This window comes from Chenopodium quinoa, unplaced genomic scaffold (assembly GCF_001683475.1).
Source record: "Chenopodium quinoa cultivar QQ74 unplaced genomic scaffold, ASM168347v1, whole genome shotgun sequence".
NCBI classification, from domain to species: domain Eukaryota; kingdom Viridiplantae; phylum Streptophyta; class Magnoliopsida; order Caryophyllales; family Amaranthaceae; genus Chenopodium; species Chenopodium quinoa.
Window position 1 is genome coordinate 279,359 of NW_018744647.1, and position 16,365 is coordinate 295,723.

Below are 16,365 nucleotides of genomic sequence, written 5' to 3' on the forward strand. Positions count from 1 at the left end.
TGTTGTTGATCTTGTTGTCTTGGTTTTTTATGATGATGTTTTGTGGTCCCTTGTATTGATGATGATGATGATGGTTTCTCTAGTTCTTTGTACATAGTTTTCGCGTAAGTTTAATTTTGTTTTCTTTTGTTTGGAAGTTACTAACAATTTCATTTTGTATATAGTCCTTTTCTTTTCTTTTTCTCACCTTGCTCATAGCCACTGCTTTGGTCTTCGAAGCTTCTTAGAGGAGGTCGTTCTTGCTCCTTTATTATTGCAGCATAGCTTGGACGCTTGGTGAGGCCTTTCTTGTTTTATCTCCTTACTTTTCTTCCTTTACTTTTCTTGGTTGCTTAGATTAGGATTAGTTTTAGGAGAGTTGAACGGTTCGAGGATGTATGATTATAACACCTAGTGTATTTGGGGTCTTTGGCGATGTGGCCATTTGACCGCTTGTTTGTCGATTGGGAAATACGTGTTACGATTGCATCTTTGTCCTTTTCTTTGTTCTCCTATTTTCCTTTATCTTGATTTTCCATATTTTATTTTCTTTCCTCTTCTTTTCTCTTCTTTTTGTTCTTGGTTTTGTACATAGCTTTTTGAGGCTTTATTTTTCACTCTTTCATTCTTTTTTAACTTAGATTTGTAAACAATGGACTCTTTCTTTTGGATAATAACCTTACTAGGTGGTCATGGTTTGCACGGTTTGAGAATACGTTTGGTTGATTCTAGGATAAAGCATGCTAGGGTAGTTGTCTAGAACTAGGGGGATCTGAAGCCGAATTCTACTTGTTTGTGGCATGTTGGTAGTTGCTCCCTATCTTCGATTTGACAACCTTAGTGAGTTTTTGCTACAACCATGTGAGATTCATACTTTTTCAAGCTTTCAACATTTTCTTACATGAGTGGCGTAGATCCTTGACTTTCGCAAACCTAATCTAGAATCTTAACGTATGATTCCTAAGACCGAGACCGAACCACCTAGGGAGGACAAAGGCATCTTTTCGGGGTGGTACTTTTTCTTTTCTAGGATAGTTTTCATTTTCTTTGGTTTTTGGGTTTACATTTGCCTACTTGCTAGCCCTTTGAGCCTTTTTTCCCTTCTTTTTAAGCCACATCTCTAGATCTTGAGCCTTTTGTTTAATTTTCGTTTCCATTCTTGGTTTTTGTGAAGCAATTGTTCATTATTGTTGGAGTTTGTGGTGGAGGAGTTTGGATATATGGTTCTCTTGAAAGCAAGTTTGTGTTGTGTATATTTTGTGAATAATGGCAAGTGAATAAATGAAAAAAGCCGTCCAAAGTAAAAAAAAAGGCAAGGACAAAGCAAGTGCAAAGTTGTAAAAGCCGTCCAAAGTTAAAAGAGGCAAGGACAAAGTACTAATAAAGAATTATGAAAAAAAAAAAAGGAAAAAATGCAAAAAATATTTTTATGTGAGTTTTCTTCCTTTTTGAGCATTGAGGACAACGCTCCATTTAGTGTATTCCTAAGACATGAGTGGAACACTACTTAGCTCAATGATTAGTGTAACTTTGATGTTATCAAACACCATGCCGCAAAAGGGGGCTATAAAGGCAACATTCGGGTTATACTAAAAGTTGAGTGGGAGTTTTGGTTGCCACAAGATTGAAAAGGTCCTCCTACGTTAGATAGGATGGGTGTCTTGGCCTCTTGAAGAGTAAGGATTGGAAATGCATGGCCGTGCTCAAATGGATTACTAGATAATCATTTGTTTAGCAATTTGAACTCGGATTTCAAGAAACGATTTGTGTACTAGTATGGATGGCATAGAGATGTAATCATACTATCAAATTGGACACTAAGAGACTTAAGGAATTTGAAGATTGCACGCTTATCTCAGACAAGTGGGAGATTGAAGGAAATGTGTCCTCGACTCTCATGCAATTACTAATATAATATGGATCGTATTATGGAGATAATAAGTTCGTTTAGTTGGGTCGTCTTTACGTCTTGCTAGAGACCAATATTGATCATTGGGTTAAACCAATGCCAACTAAATGGATCCTATGAGATCACACGTTACAGTGTTAGGTCGAACATGAATACCGAGTCCAAAAGTTGGGCTTAATGAATGACTGGCCATAAGGAGTAAGATAGGAATAAGTCTTTCCCTAATTTGATAATATGATTATATATAATAAAGGGCTTGGGGAAAAATAGACTGACGTTCATCTCTCATAAAAGAAACAACGTAATATTTTTCCCTTCCTCTCTCTCTACAACCGGTTAGAAACTCTCCATAGAAGAGGAGATTAATCTCTCTCGTCCAACTAGCATTGGTGGAGTTCGATCTACACTTGTGGACTAACATTAGAGGAGCAACAATTGGGGCTCTAATCTCCGCAAGAAGGTAGAATAAAGCTTGGGAATTCACGCATCAAAGGTTAATTCTAAACTATTATGTGATCCTTATTTGTATATGCATGAGATCCTGTTTAGGTGCGTATGAATGAGATTCATGAAATTCTGCTTAGAGTACCTAAAACCCTACAGCATCTAGACCAAAGTATAAGAGCAAGATAAAACATGTCAGTTCACACCTAAAGCTATAACATATGCATAAGAAAACGCACCACACCCCAATTCATTGCCAATGGAAGTTTTGTCCAAAGAACATGAAAAATATAATCATTGAATAAGGTGACACCGTGACAGTAAAAGGCACAAAAAAGAATTAGAAGGGCCTTTTGTGCACACAACGTACTGTTTTTATTACTCACCTACTAAATAATCTTCAACATCCAGACCAAAATCAGGAGAATTCACTGCAAACCAGCAATAAAACAAGTGTTTCAATTAGTATTAGGGGGTCCTATGTATACCAGAAATTTGGCCAACAGTAAGAGAGCATATCATGGTTTTCCAAACAGTTTTGTAAAGACTCCAAACAACCTCCAACTCTCCAAGAAGATCAAAGTCATCAAACTGTAACTATCTCCAAACTGATCAACAACACTCCAATTCCTAAAGCTAGTTAATTTTCATCTCCATATTTATATGCAAGAAAAATGTGCTAATCAACAAAAATTACTATTAAAAGTTAAACGATAAGGGGCCATATTATCCATTGTGACACAGGTGAACAAGACCAAACCTGTAAACAAATATATCACGAATTTTTATATTAAAACCATATTTCCTACTAGCATTTCACCAATACACAGCACATTAATGCTATGCTTTATCCAACTTGGAAAAAACATAATATAGTTGTTCCCAATTTTGTCCATCTTCTAGTCAAATGTATTTAAATTTCCATATAGGAATTACTAATTCAGTAATCCTAACTCAGAACAAATTTCTAAAAACCCCAAGCTATATGAGGTACTCTGTTTGAAGTGAAAATCTTTCCAAAATTCCACAGAAAACCTAGATTGGTGATTAGGGGATTTTGCTCCCACCAATCGGAATGTGCCACGTGGGCCAATTAGGTCCTGCCAAGTGTCCCCCAGTTGGAACTGTCAGGGTTTGCCACGTGGCACACGCTTATTCGTCCACCTTGGACCTATTATGTCATGACACGTGGCATACTCCATGCCTAATGGAGAAACCGGCCACCTAGGCCCAACTTCCTAGGGAAGCCCAATCAGCCCAAGGTTAACCTAAACCTAGATTGGCACGTTTCCCGAGGTTATAAATACCTCCCTTAATCCTCATTAAGGGGGATTACAGGCTGATCACGCTAAAAAAGCAGATTACCTACATTAAACACTCTCACCTAGAGAGACCCAATCACTTTAATTTCCGCATTAATTACTCCTTAAACAAGTACTAACTTGATCGTTGGAGGCGGAGCTCCCACCACAAGGAGTCTCCGCTGTTTTGCAGGTACAGGCGTCCGGTTCCAGTCTCGGAATTGTAACTCTCCCGCAGGACATCAGAAAACCCCGAAACATCTGGCGCCGTCTGTGGGGAGAGTACTTCTGAGATGGCATCCACGTTTGTACCGACTCCTGAAGAGAGGCGTCCCCTGGACGACCCTCTAGTTCAGTATCATGAATTTGAAGTTGAAGCTCACACAGCTTCAGACGGGACCCTAAGGGCCCGACGTACCCGTCATACCGAAAGGAGGGAACGGGAACATCTTCAAAGTGGAAGTGAGCCAGCAGGCGCACCGCCTGTTCGGCAGCAGCCGACTGATGGGTCTGCTCCCATCACAAGGAACGAACTCATGACCTTCATGAGGGACTTCAAGGGAGAAATTCAAGAGTTGATCAACAAGAAGCCGCCTGCTCTGGACAAGGAGCAGTCGGCTAAGAAACCCTCCACTTCACAGAAGAGGAAGCCAGTTCAAGGGCGAGAGGCGACTCCTCATCCTAAATCTAGGAAGCGGGAGCCGACTGCCCTTGACTTCACAAAATACCGTTTTCCTACTCCAGGAAATAGGAAACCTGTTCATCATATTCAGGCGGACGGGTCGAGGAAAACATACACAGACGCTCGGCTACTGCTAGAGCAGAAGAAGAGTGACCGATTGTCAGAGTCGGCCTCTACTTCAAACTTCCAAGACAGTCTGCGAAATACCTCAATAAGGCATACTCAGTCGTATCATGAGGGTCAGTCAGGCGGCACCTCCCGTCAGTCCGGCTTTTATAGCGACCAGGCGGTACCAAACTTACCGTTTGTACCGCAACAACAGTATTTTTTACAGCCACCTCCGTTTGGTGGGCATGCAGCCAAAAATGTCCAACCCATGGACTGGCAGCTACGGTTGCTTAGACTTGGTGAACAGCCGTCGGCCTTCTCCAAGGAAATTACTGAAGCCGCTCAGCCAAAGTGAAAAATGTATTAGTAGGCGCCTATGACGGAAACTAACCCAGAAGACCATCTGATGGCATTCACCAACCTGATGTACCTTCAAGGGTTGGATGATCCCACTTGGTGCAAGTGTTTCCCAGCGACTCTCAAAGGAATCGCACAACAATGGTTCGGCAACCTGCCGACTAGTTGTGTAAATAACTTCAAGACGCTTGCTTACTTATTCACCTCCAACTTCGCCATGAACATCCCTGCGAAGAAGACGACTCTTGATTTAGGAACAATTCAGCAGGGCGAAAAGGAGGGGCTTCGTTCTTACATCAGGCGGTTTAACCTGATGAGAATACAGATTCAAGGTTACCGGATGAAGTAGCCTATACTGACTTTTTTAGAGGTCTCAAAGACGGGTCGACCTTCAAATTTGATTTGGTCCGAAAGAGGGTGGCGACTCTTCAAGAGGCCCTGATTGAAGCGGAAGCCTATATACAGGCGACTGATCTTTGTGGTATGGTAAAACAGTCGGACGGGAAAAGGTCCGACAAAAGAGAAGGACGACAGAAGCAGTCGTCAAACAAAGACGAGAAGAGAAAAGAGGTATGGGCGGCTGATTCCTCTAAACAGCCGGCCCAGAAAAAGAAAAAAGAATTCAAACCATACTCCCCAAAGTATGCGTTTAACAAGGATAGCCAGTTTATCCTAAAGGAAATCAAGGGACGGATCTCAATTGAGAAGCCGGTCCCCATGAAGGGTTCTGCAAACAACCGGAACCAAGAAAAGTTCTGTGCTTATCATGAAGATGTTGGTCATCACACCAATGAATGCATCAGTCTCATGCGGTATCTGGACCGCCTGGCTGAGCAAGGTGATCTTGACACTTATGTCAAGAAATCTACGGGGAACACTTCCTCAAAAAAGCAGTCGACCAAAAAGAATCAACAGGCCGACAGCTCCGATACAGATGATGCAGTCGTCTACACCATTGCAGGCAGCTTCTCAGGAGGCGGCCCCACTATTAGGGGCAACAAAGACAATATCAGGCGGTTAGATGTAAATTCCGTTCACCAAGAACGACCCTCCAAATATTCATTTCCTGAGATTGTCATCACTGAAGAAGATCTAGGAGGGGTAAGAGGGCCGCATGACGACCCTATCGTTATTGAGTGTAAAGTGGCCAACCTGGCCGAATCCTCATAGATACCGGAAGCTCCTCAGATCTCATCAGTAGCAAATGTCTGTCGAAACTAAAATATCAGACTGATTGCATACATCCGGCATCCCACCCTTTAGTAGGGTTTGGAGGAGGAGTCGTCCACCAAGTGGGACGAGTGGATTTACCCATCTGCCTGGGCGAAAAAGGGGAAGGACGACACATGGTAGTCCGGTTCCTGGTAGTAAAAGAACTCTCGGCCTACAACATGATTCTGGGACGACCAACCCTGAATAATTCCAAGGCTGTTATAATCTCATCTCTTATGTTGCTCAAGTTTAAGAGGGATAATGGAACAGTCGGGTCCCTAAGGGGAGATCAGAGGATGGCCCGAGAGTGCTATCTCTCGGATGTCAAGCCCACTGTTATGGCCACTGGGTCGAGTGGTGGAAAAATAGACCTTGACAATGTCAAGGAGAGTGCGCCTGTTCAAAAAGCAGGCGGCAAGAAGAGAAAGGCATCCCAGACAGGGGCCGCACGAAAAGACAGAAAATAGCAATCATTGGCAGAGGAGCGGTCGGATGAATTCCGCCCTCAGCCGGCTGGTGAGCATACGGACCTGATCCTAGACGACTCGCGTCCTGACCGAACAGTCAAAGTTGGGACGACTGCTCTGAGGGTCCTAGGTGACGACTTTCACAAACTATTGAAAGAATACAAGGACATCTTTGCATTCGAAGTCCATGAAATGCCAGGCATTAGTCCTGATCTGGCGGTACATAAACTGGCTGTGGATCCGAAAAAGAAGTCGGTACGGCAGAAGAAGCGGAACCATGGCGAAGAAAGAAGTCAGACAACAGCCGCCGAAGTTAAAAAATTACTTGATACAGGGTTCATTCGGCAATGTTACTTCCCAGACTGGGTTGCAAATGTGGTGCTTGTTAAAAAGCCGAATGGCACCTGGCGAATGTGTGTAGACTACACAGACTTAAACAAGGCGTGCCCCAAAGACAGTTACCCTCTGCCTAAAATTGATAACCTGGTCGACTTAACAGCCGGCCATGCTTTGATGAGCTTTATGGACGCCTACTCTGGTTTCCATCAAATTCCTTTATGGAAGAAAGATCAGGAGAAGACGGTCTTCGTCACTGATCAGGGGTTATACTGTTACACGGTCATGCCGTTTGGTCTTAAGAATGCCCCGGCCACTTTCCAGCGAATGATAAACACTGTGTTCTTTGATCAAATTGGGAGAAATATCGAGGCATATATTGATGATATGATTGTCAAGTCTAAACTTCAGAAAGATCATCTGCCGGACCTCCGAGAAACTTTCGCCACACTCAGGCGGCACCATGTCATGCTCAATCCCAAGAAATGTGTCTTTGGAGTTGAGTTTGGGAAATTTCTCGGATTCCTTATCAATCAGAGAGGAATAGAGGCGAACCCTGAGAAGGTGCAGGCGGTCATTGACATGCAGTCGCCTCGTACCATCCGAGAGGTTCAGAAGTTAACCAGTTGTCTGACGGCCTTGGGAAGATTTCTAAGCCGATCAGGCGACAAATGCCTATACTTTTTCCAGGCAATTAAGAAAAAGGCAAGGTTTGAATGGGGGCCTGATGCTGAGGCGGCCTTCCAGAAATTAAAAGTTCACTTGCATTCCTTGCCAAGGCTGGTCAGTCCTTTGCCCAAAGAAGTACTCTACATGTACCTGGCCGTCTCTGATCATGCGTTAAGCGCTGTTCTCCTTGCTGAAAGAGACGGATGTCAGCTCCCGGTCTACTTTGTCAGTCATGTACTGAAAAATGCCGAGTTGAGGTATCCCTTAGTGGAGAAATTTGGTCTTGCACTCTTCATGGCTGTTAAAAAATTGAAGCCCTACTTTTTGGCACATGCAGTCGTCGTGTATACAGACCAACCTATCAAGCGGCCACTGACCATCATGGAGTCGTCAGGCCGAATGATCAAATGGGCCATAGAAATTCAGAGCCTCGAAGTTACTTTCGAGCCTAGAAAAGCAGTGAAAGGGCAAGCCTTTGCTGACTTTATTGTTGAGATGACTCGTCCTCCGGACTCTCATGTTACAGACCAAGTCTGGAAGGTATATGTGGACGGAAGCTCTACTTCAAATGGTTGTGGAGCAGGCGTCATATGTCAGTCGCCAGAGGGCGACAGGTACGAGTATGCTCTACGCTTCAGTTTTCAGGCCTCAAACAATGAGGCAGAATATGAAGCTTTACTAGCCAGAATCCGCATGTGCAAGGCGGCAGGGGCAAGAAAAATAGACGCCTGTTCCGATTAACAATTGATAGTGAGTCAGTACAATGGCGAATACGAAGCAACCCATCCGGCCATGATCAAGTATTTACAGGCGGTCCAACAAGCAGTCGGCTCCCTTGAGGATTTCCATCTGATCCAAGTGCCGAGATCAGAAAACAACCAGGCGGATGCACTTTCAAAATTAGCATCATCCGCCTCCTGTGATACTCCTTTAACTGTTTTTTGGGAAGTAATGGAGAGGAGAAGCATTGAGGAAGAACCTATTGGAATCCTAGACAGAAGCTCAACCTGGATGGATCCAATCAGGGCATATTTGACAAACGGTACCCTGCCGGATGATCATCAACAGGCGGCAGCACTGAAAAAACGAGCAACCAGTTTTGAAATAATAAAGGGAGAACTTCACAAAAGGGGGTACCTTCAACCCTTCTTAAAGTGTGTTACTCCAGAAAAGGGACGAGAGATACTAGACGATCTTCACTCTGGTTACTGTGCTTCCCATATAGGCGGTAGGACGCTTGCTCAACGGGCAAGGCGGCAGGGCTACTTTTGGCCTACTTTAGAAGCAGATGCGATGGTGATGGTGAAAAAATGTGACAAGTGCCAAAGGTTTGGCAAACTAATTCACCGTCCGGCTACTGACCTCACTACCATTCATAGCCCACTACCATTTGCTAAGTGGGGCATGGATATTCTGGGTCCATATACGCCTGCTACAGGCGGAAGGAGGTACATACTTGTTGCCGTCGACTACTTCACTAAATGGGTAGAGGCGGAGGCTGTAAAGGGAATCAAGACGAAGGATGTAATTTCATTCATTTGGAAACATGTCATCACTCGGTTCGGGGTTCCCATGTCTATGGTTTTTGATAGTGGTCCCCAATTTGAGACGCTTGTTCTCAAAAGCTGGTTGGGTGACCAAGGAATTTCACACTACTTTGCGTCTGTCGGCCGTCCACAAGCAAACGGCCAGGTAGAAGCCTTTAATAAAATCATCTCAGACGGTCTCAAGAAAAAGATTGAACGAGCAGGCGGCCTATAGGCGGATGAATTACCACATGTTCTCTGGGCCATTAGGACGACTGAAAAAGGGGCGACTGGAGAAACTCCATTCCTCCTAACTTATGGTGCGGAAGCTGTTCTTCCAATAGAACACTACGAGCCGACTCTTCGAGTAATGCTATATGACGAAGAGGCAAACTGGGAAGTCATGCGCCTGGCATTAGACTCACTTCCTGAAAGGAGGGACAATGCTGTCTTGCGCCATGAAATTTACTGCCTGAGAATGACTAGATCATACAACAAAAAAGTACACAGGCGTCCACTCAAAGTGGGGGACTTTGTACTTAGAAAAATGGAAGCAGTTGGTAGGGCTAATGAGTCTGCCAAACTAACTCCCAACTGGGAAGGACCCTACCGAATCTGTGAAGAGGTCAGGGACGGTACCTACCGTCTGGGAACACCAGACGGACAACCGTTGCCTCGAACTTGGAATGTAGATAATCTTAAGAAATATTTCTTTTGAATGATGTAAATAGTCAAGGGCTACTTAATAAAAGTTTGCATACTTAATATTCAATTTTGTACTAAGAGGGGCACGCCTACTAACAAACAGTCGGCTACTCTCCATACTCAGTTTTTATTCTTACTTAAGAGGGGCATGCGCCTATACATTTACAGTCGGCTACTCTCCATACTCAGTTTTTATTCTTACTTAAGAGGGGCATGCCGCCTATACATTTACAGTCGGCTACTCTCCATTGAGTATTTTACTCTATCTTCGAGGGGCATGCCGTCTGTACCTTTACAGTCGGCTACTCTCCATTGAGTATTTTACTCTATCTTCAGAGGGGCATGCCGTCTGTACCTTTACAGTCGGCTACTCTCCATTGAGTATTTTACTCTCTTCAGAGGGGCATGCCGCCTGTACCTTTACAGTCGGCTACTCTCCATTGAATATTTTACTTACCATAGGGGCATGTCGTCTGGACATATAGTCGGCTACTCTCCATAGAAGATGGCCGACTGGTTCCAAAGCACACAGCCACCCCCCTTATACTTAGATAAAAAAGATTAGGGCCTGGCCGACCCTGTGCCTAACAGGCGGCTACCCTCCTTTTACTTAGCACCTACGTTCACCAAGAACTAACCAAGGCCACAGACCGAATGATCAGACCAGGCGCCAAGCCAACTAATCAAATCTTCAAAACTAATACGACCTGTCCCAACATCATAGCAGGCGTCCGGCGACATCCCTCCGGATGAAATTCGTCGCAGAGAGCAGCTCCCATTTGGGTGGAACATTGCTCTATAAACTAATTACACGGCACCTATACGACTGTCCCCAAGGGCAACCACGTAGCCGTTTTTGAGACAAGGATAACTCTATCACTAACCAAACCAGTGGTAGCAGTTGACATCTGAGTCAGATGACCGCCTGTATTACTTGGGATAAATGCAGGGGGTACCTCTTGAGTTCATAGCCAACAAACATTGGCGAATCAAAAGGTTCAGCCGGCCTCCGCCGCCTGGTACCTTTACTACTCAAGCAGGAGTGACGGCGACTGAGTAACACCAAAGTTAACTCATAGTCACTCTCTCAAACTTAGTATGGAGCCTAAAAGGTATGAGTCGTCCGCCTGTTTTTAGCAAACAGGGGCTCTCAACCACTACACCTGCTAGGTTAACAACCTATGAGTTAAAAGCCAACAAACATTGGCGAATAAAGGGGAACAACCGGTACCAACCGCTTGATACCTCTACTACTCAGTTACTTGGCGACTAGGTAACAATCATGTTTACTTGGTCAAACCACTTTCCTACTTGGTTAATTTTACAAATGACAGGACCGCCTGCCTAAAGGGGATCCAGTCTTTAAAATGGTTCGAATACCGATTGGATAAATGGCCGACTGATCGTCTAGCCTGGAAACAGACAACCAGTCGTCCAGGGGCATAGGCGGCGTGACTAACTATCCGTACCTGTCTGCAACTATCGGCCATGTAAAACAGTCGGTATAGTGTACAATTGGATATCAAAATATTCAATACTTAAACAAATTTGAAGCAAAACAAAAAAATCATTAAAAAGAAGTCGGCCATTAAAGACCGGCAAAATATTCAGAGCCCCGGCCCCCTGGCCGAGTAAATACAAACAAACGGCACGCAGGCCGTGGAAAGAAAACATAAAGCTTAAGAAGGGGGCAGATTTTCAATATCAGCAGCTGCCGCCTGGTCAGCACTCTTCTTGCTGGACTCGGCTTCAGCTGCATCCTTCTTTGATGCATTACCCCCAAGCGGCACAAGCGCCACTACCGGCTGCTCCTCCTCCTCCAACGCGTCCTCCAAGGCCTCTTCCTCAGCAGCCGCCAGGATCTCTTGATTATATCTATCAGAACACTGGCGGTACGTTTTTTCCCATGAGGCAAAGTCGGCATTGGGGAAGAGGCAGCCCCAAGTCATGCGCTGGATTTGAGCAGAGTCTTCCATCATCTCCCGGACCAGCTCTTTCTTTTCTTGCTCGGCCTTTTCCGAGAGCTCCTGAGTAAGACTCTTCTTCTGGGTCACCAGGCGTACCTTTACGCTCGCCAAGGATTTCTCCAAGGTTTCGTATGAGGACATCTTTTGGCGAAGAGGTCTCAGCTCGGCCTTGAGGTTGTTGATGGTCGCCTACAGCTCGCTATTCCTCTTCTGGGCCGCCTCTAACTGAGCCTGGATAGCTTTTGCAGCTTTTACCTCTTTGTTCTTCCGGTCAAGCGGCTTGCGAAGACCGTTCACTCGGACCAGGGCCTAAGTAAAAAGGGGAACAGGCGTCAGTTTCCAAACAAAAAGAAAACAGGCGTCCTGGAAATCAAATACTCAAAAATATGCTAAGTATATCTCAGCAAGGACCCCTGCAATCCCGTCTAGGTCAAGGGTGCCGACACCCTTGACCGCCTCCCTTTCAGCTGGAGGAACGGCCTTGATCATAGACTTGGTACCTTGACCAAGTTAGGCTCCTGATGGCCGGCTGCATCAACCATAAACAAACGAGTTAGACCTAGTAAAGAAGGGAACAAGTCTAAATTCACAAAGACAGCTTCATACTTCTAGGCGGCCTAATTGGAGTTTTAGAAGGAGTGGACGGCTGTTTCTCAGCCGCCGCATGTTTCCTGGCAGAACCAGGAAAGCTCGCAACAGTCGTCCTCCGGGCCTTGGGGTCCGGCTGTTGGGAAAAAGAAGCTCTTGGAGCGCCCGTCTAAAAAAGAAGAAAAGAGTCAGTATATACATAAACACAACTCCAAAAAGAGGGTGAAAGGTTCGAAGCCCACCAAGGGTGCCCCCTTGTTGGGGGGGGGGGGTTGGTTGAAGACTGTTGCATGATGGAGGCCCGCAACATGGCCGCCGCAGTCTTGGAGGCGGTAATTTTGCTCATGGCGTCCGCTGCAAAAACAAATAGCAAAGTTAATAAAAGTCATAACAAGAAATGCACGGAAAAGCAGAGTATTCGACAGGCCGGCTAACTCTTGAACACCGACTGCTGAGGCCACAGGCGACCAAAAAGTATTCGTCGTAGAGCTATTTGAAGCTCGGGACGCTGTGCAGGGGTACTTGCTCTCGTACCCCTGAAGTAGAGTTCACCTTCGACTCTACTTTGAAGAATCCTTTATCTAGGATCTCTTTCTTAGCCTTGGGGGGAACAGGCGGCATGCTGCGGCCGCCTGCAAGAAGGGGCGGATTCTTGTTCCACCTGTTGAAGCGCTTGTTCAGCTCTGTGTCTGAACTCTCAATGATAAGGAAGGTGCTCCGCCAGTCCTTCCATTTGTTTGCTTTACCTCTCGTCATGAGGTAGCCCCTGTGGCTCGTCAATTGATAACAGCCGGTACCGCCTGCCTTAGGGGTCCGGCTGAGGTAGTTCATGTGGGCGAAAGCCTCGAAACTCGGCTCCACCCCGTGCAGTTCGCACCCGGCCACATAGCCGAGTACATTGACCTAGGAGTTCGGGGCTAACTGCAATAACCCCAACTCATACCCATCCAAGATCCGCTGAACAGCCGGATGTAGTGGGAAGCGCAGCCCAGCCTTGATGGCCGCCTCGTAGCAGCCAAAGCAGGCGCTATCATAACTGGTACCAGCCGGCCAGACGACTGTGTCTTCAGGATCCGGCACAAACACTAAAAAGCCGGGGCCCGTTGTGTGGTTTGCGATAAAGCTCTCCACTTTCTCTTGCATGGCTGTGATCCGGCCCCGAGGTACTGTGCAGTAGTAGGGGGTATTTTGCTCTCGGTGAGAGGCGGATGGCTCCGCCCAATCGTCCCCCTTCTCAACTGCGTGAGAAAGCCTCGCCTCTTGCAGGCGACTGTTTTTCTCTTCTGTGTCCAGGGAAGCATGGCCAGAAGTGCTAGACTAGGAATCGTCCTCTGACGAGTCCGAAGAGGACGACTTCTCCCCTCTCACGGAGGGGCCCGCCTCCTCTCCTTTAAAAGGAGCAGGAGAGAATGAAGAATTGTCAACTGTAAAATGGGAAGGGGTCACTTTGACTCCTCCCTCAAAACTGCCGGCTTTAAAGCCGCTTTGTTTCACTTCCACATCTGGCGTCTGGTCAGATGTTTCACTAATCGGCACCCTGTGGGAGGAGCCGTCTGAGTTTGAGATTCTGGCAGTCTTTTTTGTCCTGGCCATCATGCTCTGCATAGACACAGATACAGTCGGACTTTGTATATAGGGCAAAGATGGGTCCAGAAAAGGGCAGGCGGCACTCCTAGTCCTAGATTCAGCCGTCCCCGGTGACCGGCTGATCACTAACCTAGGTCGTGTCGTGTGCTTCCGTGGTGCCATTTCAATAAAGAATAAAGTAAAGAGAAAATTAAGAGTAAGAGAACCGACGATTACCTGAACGAGTGACGTTGATGGAGTTTTGAAAATCCTGTGCAGTCGGGTTGTCAAAGCAAGTTCAGGGGTCTGAATGTTCTCTCACAAAGTTTCAAGTGTGAAAATGACCGAAGTCAACACTCCTTTATATAGGCAAAGTGAGAAGGCGAAGGGTCACTTCCAGAATTCATAATTTGGGCGGGAGAATCTCTCGGCCTTTCGCCGAGTGACACCTGTAGCAGGCCGTCGCCTGTTACAGTGCGACACCTGTCACAAGTAACACGTGACCAGTCATGTGTCACCTGTGAGGGGCAAATGATTAGGGGATTTTGCTCCCACCAATCGGAATGCGCCACGTGGGCCAATCAGATCCTGCCAAGTGTCCCCCAGTTGGAACTGTCAGGGCTTGCCACGTGGCACACGCTTATTCGTCCACCTTGGACCTATTATGTCATGACACGTGGCATACTCCATGCCTAATGGAGAAACTGGCCACCTAGGCCCAACTTCCTAGGGAAGCCCAATCAGCCCAAGGTTAACCTAAACCTAGATTGGCACGTTTCCCGAGGTTATAAATACCTCCCTTAATCCTCATTAAGGGGGATTACAGGCTGATCACGCTAAAAAAGCAGATTATCTACATTAAACACTCTCACCTAGAGAGACTCAATCACTTTAATTTCCGCATTAATTACTCCTTAAACAAGTACTAACTTGATCGTTGGAGGCGGAGCTCCCACCACAAGGAGTCTCCGTTTTTTTGCAGGTACAGGCGTCCGGTTTCAGTCTCGGAATTGTAACTCTCCCGCAGGACATCAGAAAACCCCGAAACAATTGGCATCTTAAACAACATCTGGATATGATACATTAATAACAATGCAAATTGATTGCTAACATGAATGGTCGAGTATTAATCTCACATTCAAGCTTCTCTTGTGCTTCAGGATGCAAAAGAAGATTTCCAGTCTCCAACCAGTGCATAAAAGCAAGCAATGAAACTACTGTCTGAGTTTCATTCTTCCAATCATTATGATACCTGAGAATGAAGCAAATGATTAGCACCAGAAACAATCAAAACAACGCCGAACCACAAAATTATGATAGATCATGAAAAGTCCACTTTTAAACTTCAATATCACTTACCTATAATACTGACCAGGACAGTCTCGAATGATCTCCGCGAGCCGGTTAAAGTGCTCCTTAAGTGGACCAATTTGTGACTTTGATTTCTCTAACACCTCTTTTTTATAATTGAAAAGAACCCAATTAACAAATATAATTAATTATTGATATAAGAACTAAATGCAGCTTATATGACTCAAATTCATGAACTAGTATCCATTAACACTACAAAATTCTATAGTTCATTCTGAAATTAACTCCTCACATTATCATTGAATTGAAATATTCCAATTAAAATGTGATGCAAAATTAACAATAATTACAGCAATTTAACAATAAAATACACAAAACAAACTCCAAATTTCCATATTTTCGTCAAACTGAAGAATACCCAGAAAATTCAAGGAAAATTTAAAAAAAAAAAAAAAAAAACGTAATGCAAATATTATGCAATGCAATATATACCAGTAACAGGGCGAGATTGATGAACAAGAAGAAGATTTGCATGCATGATTCTAGTGACAGACTCAATTTCCAGTGCAACATTTCGAATTCTTTCGCGCAAATTGCTAGACTCGTCGAGTTGGGTTCGGAAGCTTTCGAACTGGGTGCCTAAGGTACCATCAAAAGGGGTAAAATTTCCAGTTTCTGCCATTGAAGGTGAAGAAGAAGAGCTTGAAAAACTAGAGCGAAACGTTGAGATTTTTGAGCTTAGAGGAGAGAGAAAGGCTGGAATATGAAGGGGTTTTGGGAAAGAAATTGGGAATATTGGAAAATAGTTAGGGTTTAAGGTCTTTGGCAAAAGTTGGGGTGCGATTCGAAACGCCTTCATTTTGCGCGGTAGTGAGACTAGTGACTATTGACTGAGAGTCTCACTCCCCTTGTTCATATAATCACATCCAATAGCGATTTTTAATCATATGATCGCTTCAGATTCGGTGAGGGTTAGATTGAGTCATATTAAATTAGGGTTTGTTTTCTCCGTCTTAATTTTAATTCAGTTCAATTCAGCTTTAATTAGTTCAGTTCTCAATTTCCTTCTCTCATAAAATTTTTATTTCAGCTCTGTTCAGTTCATTTCAGCTCTATTCTATTCAATTTAGTTCAATTCAACTCCAATCAATTCATTTCTGCTTAGTTCTGTAAATCAGAACAGGCCCTCATTGTATTCACGCGAGTCCATCCAGAATCATATATTTTTCGAGTTATTT

At 44.9% G+C, this 16,365-nt stretch overlaps 1 protein-coding gene across 1 annotated transcript in view; it reads right to left on the reverse strand.

Moving 5' to 3' along the window:
- The window catches only part of LOC110701675 (translin-like), a 36,599-nt gene extending 20,578 nt beyond the window's left edge, over nt 1-16,021 (reverse strand). The window contains exons 1-4 of the mRNA XM_021879289.1: nt 15,620-16,021; nt 15,176-15,272; nt 14,953-15,068; nt 2,719-2,763 (exon numbers count right to left, since the gene is read on the reverse strand). Of these exons, the coding sequence (XP_021734981.1) occupies nt 2,719-2,763; nt 14,953-15,068; nt 15,176-15,272; nt 15,620-15,986 (625 nt within the window). The 5' untranslated portion in view covers nt 15,987-16,021. The remainder of the gene's footprint in view (nt 1-2,718; nt 2,764-14,952; nt 15,069-15,175; nt 15,273-15,619) is intronic.
- Nucleotides 16,022-16,365: the final 344 nt, after the last annotated feature.